A 13,642-nucleotide genomic window follows, 5' to 3' on the forward strand; every position below is an offset into this window, starting at 1 on the left:
AGAAAGCGGCTTTGCAACTTCGAAGGGAAAGGGGAGCGCGCGCCGGACAGAAAAAGGGGGAAACTCGGCCACCTTCTGCTCCTCCCTCCGGGCGTGCTGCGAGCCTTTCGCCTTTTGCAGTACCTCCCCCGCTCCGCTTATGCGCTTTTTGCACGGCGCAAAAACCTCCCCACACATGGAGGAGGGGCAGGAGACGGCTCCGGAGGGGGCCTACATGCCCCCCCTCTTCCCGCGCGCGCGCTTTGCGGCGCCTCCTTCCCCTCCCTCCGTCCTGTTCGCTTTGCATGGACGGCTGAGGCCCGGCACCTACTCCTCGCAGCGCTGCCCAGACGGGAGGGGAGGGTGGGAGGGCGGGGGGAAAGCGCGCCTCGTACAGCTTTAAGCAGCCTTGCCCATTGTTCGCCCCCCGACCAATCGCCGGGCCCCTCTTCCCCGCGGCCGCCCAATCCGCGCCGGGCAGGGGAGTGAGCGCGCCGCCCACTAATCTATATTAAAGGTAGTGGCGCCGCGTGAGCTTCCCACTGGCTCCGTCCAAAGCCATCTTTGCATTGTTCTGCCTTGCTTGCTCCGGCTCTTGGGGGGGTTTTGTTTTTTCCTCTTGCCACCCACCCCCTCTTCTCTTCGCTTCTTCCCCCTCTTGCTCCCCAGGCGCGTGCCGGTGGACCTGTAAGTCGCTGGGGGCTTTATTTTTGTATTTTAGCTCTATTTTATATAGATTATAGAGAGATATATCCCCGCACTCCGAAATATCCCCGCGCAACTCCCAAGCCAGCCATGTCAGACGCCGCCGTGGATACCAGCTCCGAGATCTCCGCCAAGGTAAGCAACTGGGACCGAACGCATGCGAGTCCTCTCCTCGCCACTCCGTTTTCCTCCTCGGCCGCGGCTACTTATTTGTGGATCTGCTTCGACGAGCCTCCCGTCCCCGTCCCCCGAAGTCCCATTTTGTCCGTGTGTGTCTCTCGACGAGCGGCGTGCGCTCTCTCGGCTTCCCTCGTTTCTTTGTTTGCGACAGAGACCTCGCTCCCGCAAGATTCCCGGCTTGTTTTTTGTTCCTTGGAGGTGGTTTTTGCGGAAAGAAAAATTGTTTTCCCCCCCTCGAGGGGGCGGACAGGACAGCTTGTATATCAGAGAGGGAGAAAGCAGGAGGCTTCTTTTGAGAAAATCTCTTTAAACTGCCCGAGCTACGGGCTCTCGCTCTCGCAATGGTCCCTGTTGCAAAGCAGCCGTCTGGAAAGAGCTTTCCATTCAAAGGAGCCTCGCGGGTTTGACAGACGTGGAAAACTTCAGAGGGTCCCTCCGATCCCCCTACTTTCCCGGTGACTTTTTTTAAAAAGTGCGATGAGTGAAAGAGTTGGGGGGGACGGGACGAGAGGGAACTAAAATGCCACCCGGCGGGAAAGACCCGCCGTGCCCAACGGTTGAAGGCAGCCTTTTCGTGCTCTTCCCTGGTCCATTTCCACCTGAAATTATGAAAACAAGCGAGGGGCGTTGGGAGGGATGTTTCTCTCTTGGGTATCCTTTGTGAACGTTCCGACGTACTTGAATGCAAGTTGACTTTGCGTGTGTCTGCTTCTCTTCCCCCCCCCCATATTTTTTAATTTGCTTTTGCTAATTGCACGGAAATAACTTTACGACCCCCGGTGGCTGCGATAAAATCGGAAGCGGTTTGTTTGGGGGAGGAGGCGGGGGCGGGAAGAAGGGGGTTGGGGTTGACTTGAGTGTCGGGTTGGGGGGTCGAGGCTGTAAAGAGGCTTCGCTTTGATGGGAAGCGGAGAGCAAATGTTGGTGGCCATCCGGCGCGGGCTCTTTGTTTCATGGTGCGGGGAAAGCGAGCACGTCGCGGAGGCCCGTCGCGTAGCGCCCGAACCTCCCGGGGTCGTTCTAGATTTCCTACCTGCTTTATCTACCACCACCACCCCACCCGCCCGATTTTCACAGGGCAAGGGCGTCCCCTCGGGTGCTTTTTTTGGGGGGGGGGAGACTGAGATCTCCCCTCCAGCAAACGGGCTGGACTGTACCAACGCGCGGTTTAACCTTGCATAGCCGGTACGAAAAGGGGGTCTTGCTAACATCTAGGGTGACATTTCTCCCCCCCCCACGAACCTAAAGTTCAAATGTCACCCCCCTTTTGGAACTAGAATGACCCTTTTCCCTCAGTCTCACCTCGCCGCCCCAAGCAAAAGTTCCGGAAGCTCTTCTCGCTGTTTCAAAAGGGGGGTCCGTGCGGATGGCGCGGGGGCGTAACGGGGCTCGCCGGAGGAACCCACGCGTCCGAGTGGGTAGTTGGGCGGCGATGAATGGGAAGACGGGGGCGGGCTCGGTGTTTTCCTTTCCCCGCCGCCAACATCACGGTTGCCGTTGGGAAGGACAGCGGCGGCGGGACAGGTTCGTCCTTCTCTGCTCCCCCCCGCCCCCGCCCCCGCCTTGGATAGGCGGCGGATACAATAGAGCAGCCGCCGGATACATTGTGCCAAGCAGACGGCGCGCGGCTCCTTCGGCCTCCTGGCCACCCGCAGATTCGGGGAGGGGGGAGAGTCGGCGGTTTTAATAGCTTGCAGCCTTCGGGTGGCCATTTCTCTCCCGCTTTTAAGGGCCCTCGCGTGCGCGCACTCTTCACTTTGCTGGGCAGGGGGAGCGTTCGCGCAAAGACCACCGACGGGGCTCCTGTCGACGTCCCCCCCTCCCCCAAACAACCTCCGTTTTCACAGCCCACATCTCGAAGGGTCTTCGAGGCCACGGAAGCGAGACCAGCAAGGTCATTCCGCGGCTGGCATCGTCCCTCTAGTTTCAATCTTCTCTCGAGGCGAGGGGGCGGTAGATGCAGGCGGCTTGGACCGTTGCTGGGATCCAAGAGAGGAGACCCCCGTCCCCGGTGCTCCTACGCCGCCTCCAGCTTCCATTAAGCCCTGCTGTCAGCCTCATTTCTTTCATTGCGCCCCGTCGAGCTTTGGCGCTGCGCTCCGCGGACGGCCTTTTTACAGGTGTCTACAAGAGCTGCAGTCACGGTTTTTTTTTGGGGGGGGGGTAGCCTGAAAGCTTTGTAGCTACGGGTGGGCAGTTCCGCTACAGAACCCTGCGTGGTGGTGGTAGGGTTGCGAGCAGCGAAGGGACGTTTCACGTCCCGTGTGTCGCTGGCTTTCGCGGCGAGGTTTTTGGGGAACCCCTTGGACGCACCTCAGACCCACGTCGAAGCGGGCGGGCGCCCCTAGTGAGTGATGGTGGGGTCGTGGGCGGGCCACCATTAACTGGGGTGGGGGGCGGTGAAAGTTCGAGCATCGTTTAGAAAGGGAACTTTTGACGGGGATTCACTTCCGCCCCCAGAACCCCCCCCCCCAAAAAAACCCTTTTCTTTTTCCAGAATGGGCAGCTCACTCCACTTGCGCAAGTGTAACTCTCTCTAGACGAGAGAGTTCATATACACAGCTATCTTTAAAAGGGGGGGAGTGAGCCCCCGAACCTATTTTCGGCTGCAAACTATTTTCTCCCGTCCCCGTGAATTTATTTTTATTTTTTGGACCCCCAAATGCCCCGGGGACAGCAAGCTAGATTTATTTCCCAGTCGGGCGGCGGCTCCTCCTCTCCAGCGCCGCCCCCGGCTGCTGCGGCCGCGGCAAACAGCAGTCCAAAGCGGCCCCACCACGTGCCGCGTCCTGTTCTCCCTCTTGCCTTTTTTCCCTCTCCCTTCCCTAGCCCCCGCCCGCGCGGGGCCTCTTGGGAATCGTAGTCCGCCGCCTCCGCGCCCTGCCGCAGCCCTCCCGGCTCCTTTCAAAGGGGGAACTACACTTCCCGGCATGCATCGGGAGTTCTGCCGCGGCTGGCCAATCGGAGCGGGCGCCGGCCGTGGCGCGCTGTTTTGAAATGGGCCCGGGCGCGTGGCAGGCCGGAGCGTCGAGCAATCGCGGCGCGGGCGCCCCCTGTAGGTGGGAGGCTTTTTATAAATAAATAAAAATAAATGTTTGCCAGGGTTGTTAATAGGCGTATCTGTTACAGGTGGTGGCGACGGCAGCAGTTGCACTTTGCAAAGCTTGCAATTAGCAGGGCAGCGGGGGGGGGGGGAATGATCCCTTGAATGCATTTGACAATTTTTGTTACCCTTGGCACCAGGCTGCAAATGTGTTTTGGAGAGGGTTGAAATACGTACTTTTGTCAGTTTTGCTTTACGTGGGCAGTTTTATTTATTGCCGTTCCTCAGTTAGCAAATTGGGTTGGTGCAGGTGCCTCCTGCTAATGTTTCCTCTGCCAGAGGCCCTGTGCATGTAAGGTGCTGTGTTAATAAAATGGTTTCATCTAGATTTCAACTTAGCGGCTCTGCAAGGTTGATACACATCATGTTGCTTTTAGAGAACAGTTCCAAATAATTGTTCGGTTTTTTGTTTTGTTTTTTTTAAGTAATCCAGCAGTTCTGGATTGCCCCTCCTAGCTAGTGTTGTTGTGGCTGGTCTTGAAGTGGCAAACAGCTCTGCTGGGCCTGTAATTATAGACTCCTGCCTCAAAGGTTTCAGCATCAAGTTAAAGCTTGTTGGTATTGTCTATTTGCCTTGGAGGGTGGAAAAATCTGGTGCTTTCTGCTTTGAGGTGCCTCTACTCCATGCAAAGAATAAAATAAAAATCAACCATGTTCAACCGGCCTGTGATGATCTAGCGCTAGGTTTTATTTACAAGGTTAACCCTTGGCGCTGCAGCTGCTTCATTGCGGAGCCTGTTTTGATTTGCTCTTTCGGGGGGTGTTGCTCAGAGAAGTTTTGTGTTCGTATCTGTGTCTTGAGTGTCAGGGAATACTTCTCCAATCTGGTCAATGTGGAAACAGAGAGAGAGAGAGAGGATGGATCTGTTTGCAAGCCCTTGCTGGGTGAAGGTAACCAGATCCAAAAAGTGAAAAAAACAAAAACAAAACACCCAACAGGCTTACTTGATTTTGCCCAGATTTAAAATGCTCAGCAACAGGTGTGAGCCTAGTGGTAGGAAAGAGAGGCAACACAAGAGAAGAGATTCCCGGGTGTTTCTTTTGCTAATCTGTTCCCGATTTACCCAGGAGCCCTGCTTGTCTTGAGAGGCTTAAGCGCTGCATGGCTGCACTGGGCCTGCAAATAATTTGGAGGCTAGTCTAATCCAAACGAATGAACGGGGAGGGGGGCAGGGAAGCATTCCTTTATGTAGGGTTGTGCACATAACCGCCTTCCAGATTATTCTCTGTGGGGAGCAAAGCATGCAGCCATTCGGGTCGCAGAACCACCAAACAGGGTTTAGTTTATCTGCTAAGATGTTCCTGGATACCTCCTGGCCTTAAAAAAAACAACAACAGGCAGGCTGAGGCAAGGGAGCTTGCCTGTCAGTCAGAGAGGGAGAGGGCAGGATCCTGGTGACAGAGGCTTTTTTGTGAATGTGTGGGCAAGGGGGGGCCCTACCATGGCTGGTGCCTTTTTTTCCACCAGATTCCAGCAGCCAGCCAGCAGCAGGTAGACACATCCTGCAGTTCAAAAAGGGGTTCCCGGACTCTGTTCCCACCCCCCACTTCTGTGGTTTTCAGTGTTAGGTTGGCGGTTTGTTGATGAGCCACTGACTCACCCCGCTGGCTTTTTCATAAGGAGGAAGGGAACGTGCCGTAACATCAGGCCGGAGGCCGGTGGGGGGAATGTTTCTGTGCTCTGGACTCCCATAACTTAACCTACGCCAAGCCTGGTCTGCTACGGTGGCGGTGGAGCCCTGCTGGAACAGCATTAAAAGCCGGGCTTTTACGTTCCTGAGGTTGACGCGTGTTTGTCAAACACTGGGCAGCCTAAGCAGAGCCCGTCTGTTTGGTTTGGTGGGGGGGAGCAAGGTTTTACTGTGGCCAGTCCCAACTTCTGCATTCAAGCTGTTCCACATGCAGGTGGGGAGGAATAAGTTCGTTTCCTATACTATCTCCCGGCCACTGTGATCTTCTTGTTTTCCTTCCTTCCTCCTCCCATCCTTCCCAAAAAAAAGCACCAAACCAAACTCATTGGAGAAGGAGTCCTCAGATTTCCAAAAAGAGCGTCAACCATATTGGAGGCTGAAATCCTGGTGACTCACTCTGGTTTATTTCTGTCCCTTTTAAGGACTTGAAAGAGAAGAAGGAAGTCGTGGAAGAGACAGAAAATGGCAAAGATGCCCCAGCTAATGGGAACGCTGTAAGTATTTTCTGCCAGGAGAAGTGAGGCATAGGCAGGTGGAGGCATAGGAAGTTTACCTTCTGCTGGGTCAAGCTGTGGGACCCTGCCTTTTGCAAGCTGTCCCCCCCCGCCCCCACCCCAGATGCATTGAACCACAGCTCCCATCCTGGTGTGCTGGCTGGGACTGGTGGGGGTGTTTATCAAAAATGTCTGGAGGGCACCAGCTTGCAGAAGGCTAGGCTTCTCCCCATGTGAGGTGTCTCCTGTTTCTCTTCCCCAGAGGAATCTGGAGGTGGTAGAACTCGAACCCAGGGCCTTGCGCGTGATGCTCTGTCACTGCTGCAACGTAGTTGGGTTTCTCTTCCCTGAGCTGAAAGTCTTGTTGGTAAAAGCATAATTAAGAGAACGCAAATGTAAGCTCATTCAACCAATACCGTATGGTGATGATTGAAACCGTAAATTATTGTGGGCTTGCAAGTTGTTGCATCGGCTCAGTGGGGGGGGGGTGTTGCTGGCTCTTAGTTTTGGCCCCGTCCCCCTTTTGCAGCACATGTGTTGGATTGCCACAACACAGGAATGTTGCTAGGATTGCAACAGGCATGATAGAAGCTGGAAACCTGAGTGAGATCTTGCAGGGGGCGAGTTGGCGGTTTCCTAAGTGTGTTTTGTTTCCACAAGGAGAACGAGGAAAATGGGGAGCAGGAAGCAGACAACGAGGTAGACGAGGAAGAAGAAGAAGTTGGCGAGGACGAGGAGGACGAGGAAGAAGGTGACCTTCGTTTCCCTTTCTGACCTCCCCCCACGCACCACAAGGGGCCCCCCTTTCTGCTTGCAGAAGGCCAGCTGCTCCCCCTTGCCCCAGCTGTGTCCAGTTGCAGAGGGCAGTGGCTCCCCCTAATGGCCTTTCTGGGTTGAGCACGACAGGCAAGGCATTTTGCTTTTTCACCAACTCCCATAAGGAGAGCCAACTGGCAAAATAAACGGGGAGCAATGTATGTATATAGTGTCCTCCCACAAGGAGGACACGGGCTTCCCCCACCCCTCCCACCACCACCGCAACAACAACCCTGTGAGGCAGGCTCAGCAGAGATTCTTTGTGACTAGCCTGAGATCTCCCAGCGACTGCTGCGTGGGGATTTGAGAAACCTGCCCTGGCCCCACACCTTTAACCTGCAGGTGTGTTTTGGGCCCCAACTCCCGTGAAGCCCAGCCTCAGCCTCCCCGGCGAAGCTGGAATATTTGGCGTCTGTTCAGATGCGGGGGGAGGGGGGAACCGTTCAGGATTTGATTCCTGCCATTCCTTTGCAGGCCTGGCACCTTTGCAATTTTGCAGCTGGCTTCCCAAACATTTCCCCCTTCTGTTGCTGAGGAGTCGGGGGTAAACTTCTCGAGACTCATTCACACACTCCCCAAAGGGGGCCTAATGTGTCGGATGCCCCTGGGTGTGTGAGTGTATAGGTGACAACCAGGTATATTTCCTTGTGGCGTTTTAAACCACTTTTAATTGTTTGCAGCGAGTGGGCTATCCACTGTGCACGATATTATTTCCGCGATGGGCTAGGAAACCCAAAAGTCTGGGTTTGGGTGGGAGAAGAACCGTTTGCAATGGGAAAATCTTCCTTCCCTTTCACCCTGTGGATAAATTGCAATGGTCTCTTGCACGATTGCAAGACCCGGAGGCTGCTTCCTGGAGGAGATCTCTGGGAGGGGTGCTGTTGTGGCTTAGCATTAAGCACTTTGATTCCCCTCTTTCCCCCAATAATAATAAAATATTAACGGCCTCGCTCCTTGTTCCCTTTACCCAGTTTCTTTGCCTTTAATGGCGTCCCCCGGGAGTCTCTTTAATTGTGGCTCTGAACCGCTGGCAAAAGCATCTCCTCTCGTGAAAAACAAGACAACGTGCAACACACACAAACACACCCCTGGGTGCCAGAAACATTGCCCCTTTCTGGAGAACGCTCTGCACGTCCCCTGAAAATCACACTTGGCCTATTGCCTCTTATCCTTGAGAGAGTCCCCTGTGGCATTCGGCCGCTTTGCATAATTGGGTATCGGTTGCTGGGCAGGGGAGCGTTGCTTGGCGACCTGTGGTGATTGAGGAGGAGGAAAAAGGGGTGGGGAAGCAGAGCTCGGAAACCATGGCAATGGAGCGGTGATGTCAACACATCACTAGGATGTGGCAGAAGCGTTCTGGGTTGCCTGCGAGGAAAGGAGGTGGGGGGGGGGGAGATAGGTGCCTTTGATACCTTTTCATATAGGGTGGTGGCATTAATCATTATGATTTGCACTTTTTTAAAAAAAATTGCAAATCTAACAAAGAACGTCAGCTCACCTTAACAATCATCATCAATCCGATTTTAAGCATATGTTGCCAGGGACCCAGGTGGCGCTGTGGGTTAAACCACTGAGCCTAGGGCTTGCTGATCAGAAGGTCGGCGGTTCGAATCCCTGTGACGGGGTGAGCTCCCGTTGTTTGGTCCCAGCTCCTGCCAACCTAGCAGTTCAAAAGCACCTCAAAATGCAAGTAGATAAATAGGAACCGCTACAGCGGGAAGGTAAACTGTGTTTCCATGTGCTGCTCTGGTTTGCCAGAAGCGGCTTTGTCATGCTGCCCACATGACCTGGAAGCTATACGCTGGCTCCCTCGGCCAATAATGCGAGATGAGCGCGCAACCCCAGAGTCGGTCACGACTGGACCTAATGGTCAGGGGTCCCTTTACCTTTACCTAATATACATTGTCCATATGGCCACAAAGGACAACCAAACAAGGCTGACGATTATAAGCCTTGAAGTATAAGTCTTTTTGCAAGCATCAAGGACTTGCAGGATCCACTTTTTGAGAGCTCTCAAGCACAAAAGTTCAGAGAGGCAAGTAAATGTTCCTATAAAATAACATTTAGAACATCAACATTAACACTATTACTACTTCTTCTCCCAAACACCAGAAGGAACAAAGGCGCTTTTTTGCGGTGGGGAAGCAGATTGGGCCCCTACTCTCGAAAGTGCCTTGGAAGGGTGTTTTTTCTTCCCTTTCAAAAACACTAGTATCTGGTTGCTCCATGGATCCCGTTACTTCAGCTCCAGAAGCCAAGAATGTCCTGGCACAAAAGGCGGCCCTTTCTCTCCCCTCTGTCCGTTTCCCTTGCAGCCCAGCAGAGCTTCCTCCCATCCCCATGACTTTAAAACTCTGTGTGAGATGAAGCAGAGCAGCATTGAGCCACCTGCCTGAGCTAATCCCGCCTTCCTGAGCCGGCCGCCATCCATCCCCCTTCAGGAGGAAGTGGGGCAGCTTTTCTGCCCAGGTGACCCTAATCTCTCCACTCCTCTCGCCCCGAGGCCTCCTTCCACTCCGCTCTCTCCTTGTGGCTTGCGGTGACAATTAAGCCAGATTACTGGCCTAAATGTGGAAGGTTCAAACAGGCCACTTATCCAGAAGAGCTTAAACGGGGGGGTTTGGGGGACACACAAACAGATCTCTCCAGTGCTGGAGTGTCTCTCCGAGGCGTCCCCAATCCACTGGCCTATTTCAGACCTTTTCTGGGTTAATCCAGTGCTCCATCTAAACTCTTTTCTCTCTGTCAGTTCTGAAGGATCTGGTCCTTTGGCAGGATCCCTGACAATTAGTAAAATGTCCTGAGTCAGAACTAATGAATTTTGGCTCTCTCCGTCCCACCTCATTAAAGGCAGGCTTGTACTGTAGTTGGGACGGGGACACAGGAACAATCTGGGTTTGGCTGAGCTCGGCAGCCGCTACAACGGAGGCCTCTCCTCTTTCCCAGTTTCTGTGCGATGTGGGTTTTACTCTCACAAAAGGTGCTTGTCCCAGTGTTGCCTTGTGCCTAAAACCCTGGCTTGCTTGCAGAGTTTTCTGCATCTGTACGTAGGGACTGTCCCTCTGCACATAGTTCTTGGGTGTAACAGGGCACACGTATCACCTCCCCAAAGTTTCACTAGCCTTTTGGCCCTATCTTATCTCCCCCCCCCCCCCCGGGGCAGGGGGAATTAAACAGATAACTGTCCCACTGCACCAAAAACGCACGGCGTCTTGTCATCTGCAAACGAAACTCTTTGAGCCAATAAAAGATTCCAACGTTTGTGGAGAGAAGGGGCAGTTGCTTACTGGCCCCTGGCACCATTTGTAGCCACTGCTAAAGCCCAGATCCCTAACAAGCAAAAAGAAAAAAGGCAGAAGGGAGATTGAATGAATAAGCCTTCCTGCAGAATACCTGCAGCTCCTTCTCCCTGTTCGTGGCAGGCAGGCAAGCACCCTCCTCGAATGGGCTCCCGGGGAAATGGAAGGAGGAAGTAAAATGCAGAAATGTAGCTTCTTGCACAAAAAGAAGAAAAGTGGCACCTGTGCATTTTAACCTTGCATTCTACAAACGCTAAAAGAACAGAGCTTTAAAAAGTCAAAACGTTGAGAATTGGGGGGTCGTGGCTTATGCCTCCTTGCCGAGGCAGAGACTGTTCTTCTCCTAAGGGCTCCTGGAGGCTTGGACCAGGCATGGTGGGAGGGCGTGGATCTTTCAGCTTCCTCCTCTCGCTTTCCCTCTTTCACGCCCATCGTCGTCTCCCCCCCCCCAGGTGAAGAAGAAGATGGCGATGAGGACGATGAGGCTGAGGGGCCCCCAGGGAAGCGGGGAGCTGAGGACGATGAGGTGAGTGGCTTTAGGTCTGTGGCTGTGCAAGATTTAGAGCAGGCATCCCCAAACTTCGGCCCTCCAGATGTTTTGGACTACAGTTCCCATCTTCCCCGACCACTGGTCCTGTTAGCTAGGGATCATGGGAATTGTAGGCCAAAACATCTGGAGGGCCGCAGTTTGGGGATGCCCTAAGAGAATTGGAGAGCTGGAGCCCTTCTGTTGCTTCCCTCAGTCACAGAAGAAACCTTTTGGCATCTGTCGATGGGGAGATAACTGAAAAGTGGCTTGTTTTTGCAGACCAAAGCATCTGCAGGCCAACAGGTTGCAAGGGAGTCTGGCTGCTTTTGTACCATTGCCCTTTCTCGCTTAAGATTTCCAGAGCTGGGCAAAGGAAGATTTATTCCTGATCCGTTTAATAGAATTTATACACCACTCGATCGGGGACAAGAAATCTCGCAAGTGGTATGCAGAGATGAGTAAGAATGAATAAAAATTTTTAAGACTTTCTAAAAAGTCTAAATTAACAATGGACTGAGAGACTGGTTCCAACTTGCATCAGCATCCTAAATATATGAGGGCATCCTGAGCAAGTTTGCAGACGACACCAAATTGGGAGGGGTGGCTAATACCCCAGAGGACAGGATCACACTTCAAAATGACCTGAACAGATTAGACAACTGGGCCAAAGCAAACAAGATGAATTTTAACAAGGAGAAATGTAAAGTACTACACTTGGGCAAAAAAAATGAAAGGCACAAATACAGGACGGGTAACACCTGGCTTGAGAGCAGTACATGTGAAAAGGATCTAGGAGTCTTGGTAGACCACAGACTTGACATGAGTCAACAGTGTGATGCAGCAGCTCAAAAAGCCAATGCAATTCTGGGCTGCATCAATAGGAGTATAGCATCTAGATCAAGGGAAGTAATAATACCACTGTATTCTGCTCTGCTCAGACCTCACCTGGAGTACTGTGTCCAGTTCTGGGCACCACAGTTCAAGAAGGATACTGACAAGCTGGAACGTGTCCAGAGGAGGGCAACCAAAATGGTCAAAGGCTTGGAAACAATGCCTTATGAGGAACGGCTTAGGGAGCTGGGTATGTTTAGCCTGGAGAAGAGAAGGTCAAGGGGTGATATGATAGCCATGTTCAAATATATGAAAGGATGCCATATAGAGGAGGGCGAAAGGTTGTTTTCTGCTGCTCCAGAGAAGCGGACACGGAGCAATGGATTCAAACTACAAGAAAGAAGATTCCACCTAAACATTGGGAAGAGCTTCCTGACAGTAAGAGCTGTTTGGCAGTGGAATTTGCTGCCAAGGAGTGTGGTGGAGTCTCCTTCTTTGGAGGTCTTTAAGCAGAGGCTTGACAGGCATATGTCAGGAATGCTTTGATGGTATTTCCTGCTTGGCAGGGGGTTGGACTGGATGGCCCTTGTGGTCTCTTCCAACTCTATGATTCTATGATCTGGGCAAGCTTCTCCGAACCAAAATTGTTTTCGCCTGGTGCCGAAAAGGGTGTGGCCGAGGTCAATAGGCAGGGAGTTCCGAGGTTGTAGGCACTATGTTCTTACACATAATATACTGTTTCCCCCACAGGATGATGAAGTGGATCCCAAGAAGCAGAAAACCGACGAAGACGATTAGGACACAGAGCTACTTTTAAAAACACATTTTTTAAAAAAACTTAAGAGGAATTTTTTTTTAAAGGCCAGCGTGACCTACTTCACCTTTGAAGCTCCTGTTGCAAAATGTCCCCCTCCTCCTCTTCCTCTCCCCCCCCCAGACCCCATTTTTGCTGTGGTCACTTGTCATCAAGTAGAGGGGGGGCAGCCCTTCTCCCAACTCTTGAGTGGAATGAAAATTATGCCACTTTAGTGGGGGGAGACCGGGTTGGGAGCGGAGAAGTTAAGGTCCTGATTCCCCCCCCCCCCCGGCCTCTCCTCCTCCCCTATGGAAAACTTCAAGGCCCGGCTTGCTTTCTTAAAAGTAACTTTAAAGGAGAATTTGTTTGTATTTTTTATTTACATTTTATATTTTTGTACATATTGTGACGAGGTCAGCCATTTTTAATGCGATCTCCGATTGACCAAAAGGGGGGCGGGGGCTTTGAAGTGTGATGTTTTAATTTTTTAAAATCTCTCTTTTTCTCTCTCCCTCTGTTCCTCAAAAAACAAAACAAAACTACCGAAAAGGAAAAAATTGAAATATTTCTTGACTTTACTTGTGGTGTGACCATGTCCAAAACATTTATCTCAAAAGGAGAAGGGGGGGGAGGAAACAAAACACGACCTTGTAAAAAAAAAAATTGCAAAAAAGTCCAATCTTTATTCTGAGCATTCCAGTAACTTTCTCTTCTGTGTATGTACTTTAGCTGTACCATAACTAGTGGGTTTGTATGAGGTGGCAAGGCCAAAGATAAAAGGGTTTTTCTTTCCTTTTTTTCTTTTTCTTTTTCGTTCTTTTGTTTTGTCTACAAAGTTGCTGTTAAAATTTTTTTTTTTGGCCTGTTTGATGTATGTGTGAAAACGATGTTGTCCAACAATAAACCGGAATTTTATTTTGCTGAGTTGTTCTAACGAAGCTGGTTGTACAATTGCTGTGTAGCTTTCGTTCTTTCCCCTTTTATTGTTTTTTTGGGGGGTGGGGTGGGAAAGAGGCCCGTTGGAATAGTAGGACTATAGAGTTGAATGGGACCCCAAGGGTCATGCAGTCCAACCCCTTGCAATGCAGAGCTGTAGTCTGAAAAAAACACCTGGAAGCATTTGCAGCATGGGCCCAGCCTTTGCCAACCTGGTGCCCTCCAGACCGAGGAACCACCCTTAAAAAGCGATTACGTTGCCCAATTGATTTCCATTTATTGC

At 52.0% G+C, this 13,642-nt stretch overlaps 1 protein-coding gene across 5 annotated transcripts; it reads left to right on the plus strand.

Moving 5' to 3' along the window:
- The first annotated feature begins 501 nt into the window (after positions 1-501).
- Positions 502-13,374, plus strand: PTMA (prothymosin alpha). Of its 5 annotated transcripts, XR_004693679.2 has the most exons (6): positions 502-819; positions 6,081-6,152; positions 6,813-6,903; positions 7,443-7,603; positions 10,720-10,793; positions 12,378-12,429. XR_004693679.2 is itself a non-coding variant. In XM_035133181.2 (5 exons), exons 1-5 carry the CDS (start codon positions 775-777, stop codon positions 12,423-12,425), a joined length of 330 nt encoding a protein of 109 aa, XP_034989072.1. In that variant the 5' UTR covers positions 507-774; the 3' UTR covers positions 12,426-13,374. The 5 variants fall into 5 exon arrangements, 2 of the variants coding, with proteins under 2 accessions (XP_034989072.1, XP_034989073.1); XR_009557554.1 differs by lacking the exon at positions 12,378-12,429 and having other exon boundaries at positions 10,720-10,848; XR_004693680.2 differs by lacking the exon at positions 12,378-12,429 and having other exon boundaries at positions 503-819; positions 6,816-6,903; positions 10,720-10,848.
- Positions 13,375-13,642: the final 268 nt, after the last annotated feature.

Source organism: Zootoca vivipara, chromosome 5 (genome assembly GCF_963506605.1).
Source record: "Zootoca vivipara chromosome 5, rZooViv1.1, whole genome shotgun sequence".
Lineage (NCBI taxonomy): Eukaryota > Metazoa > Chordata > Lepidosauria > Squamata > Lacertidae > Zootoca > Zootoca vivipara.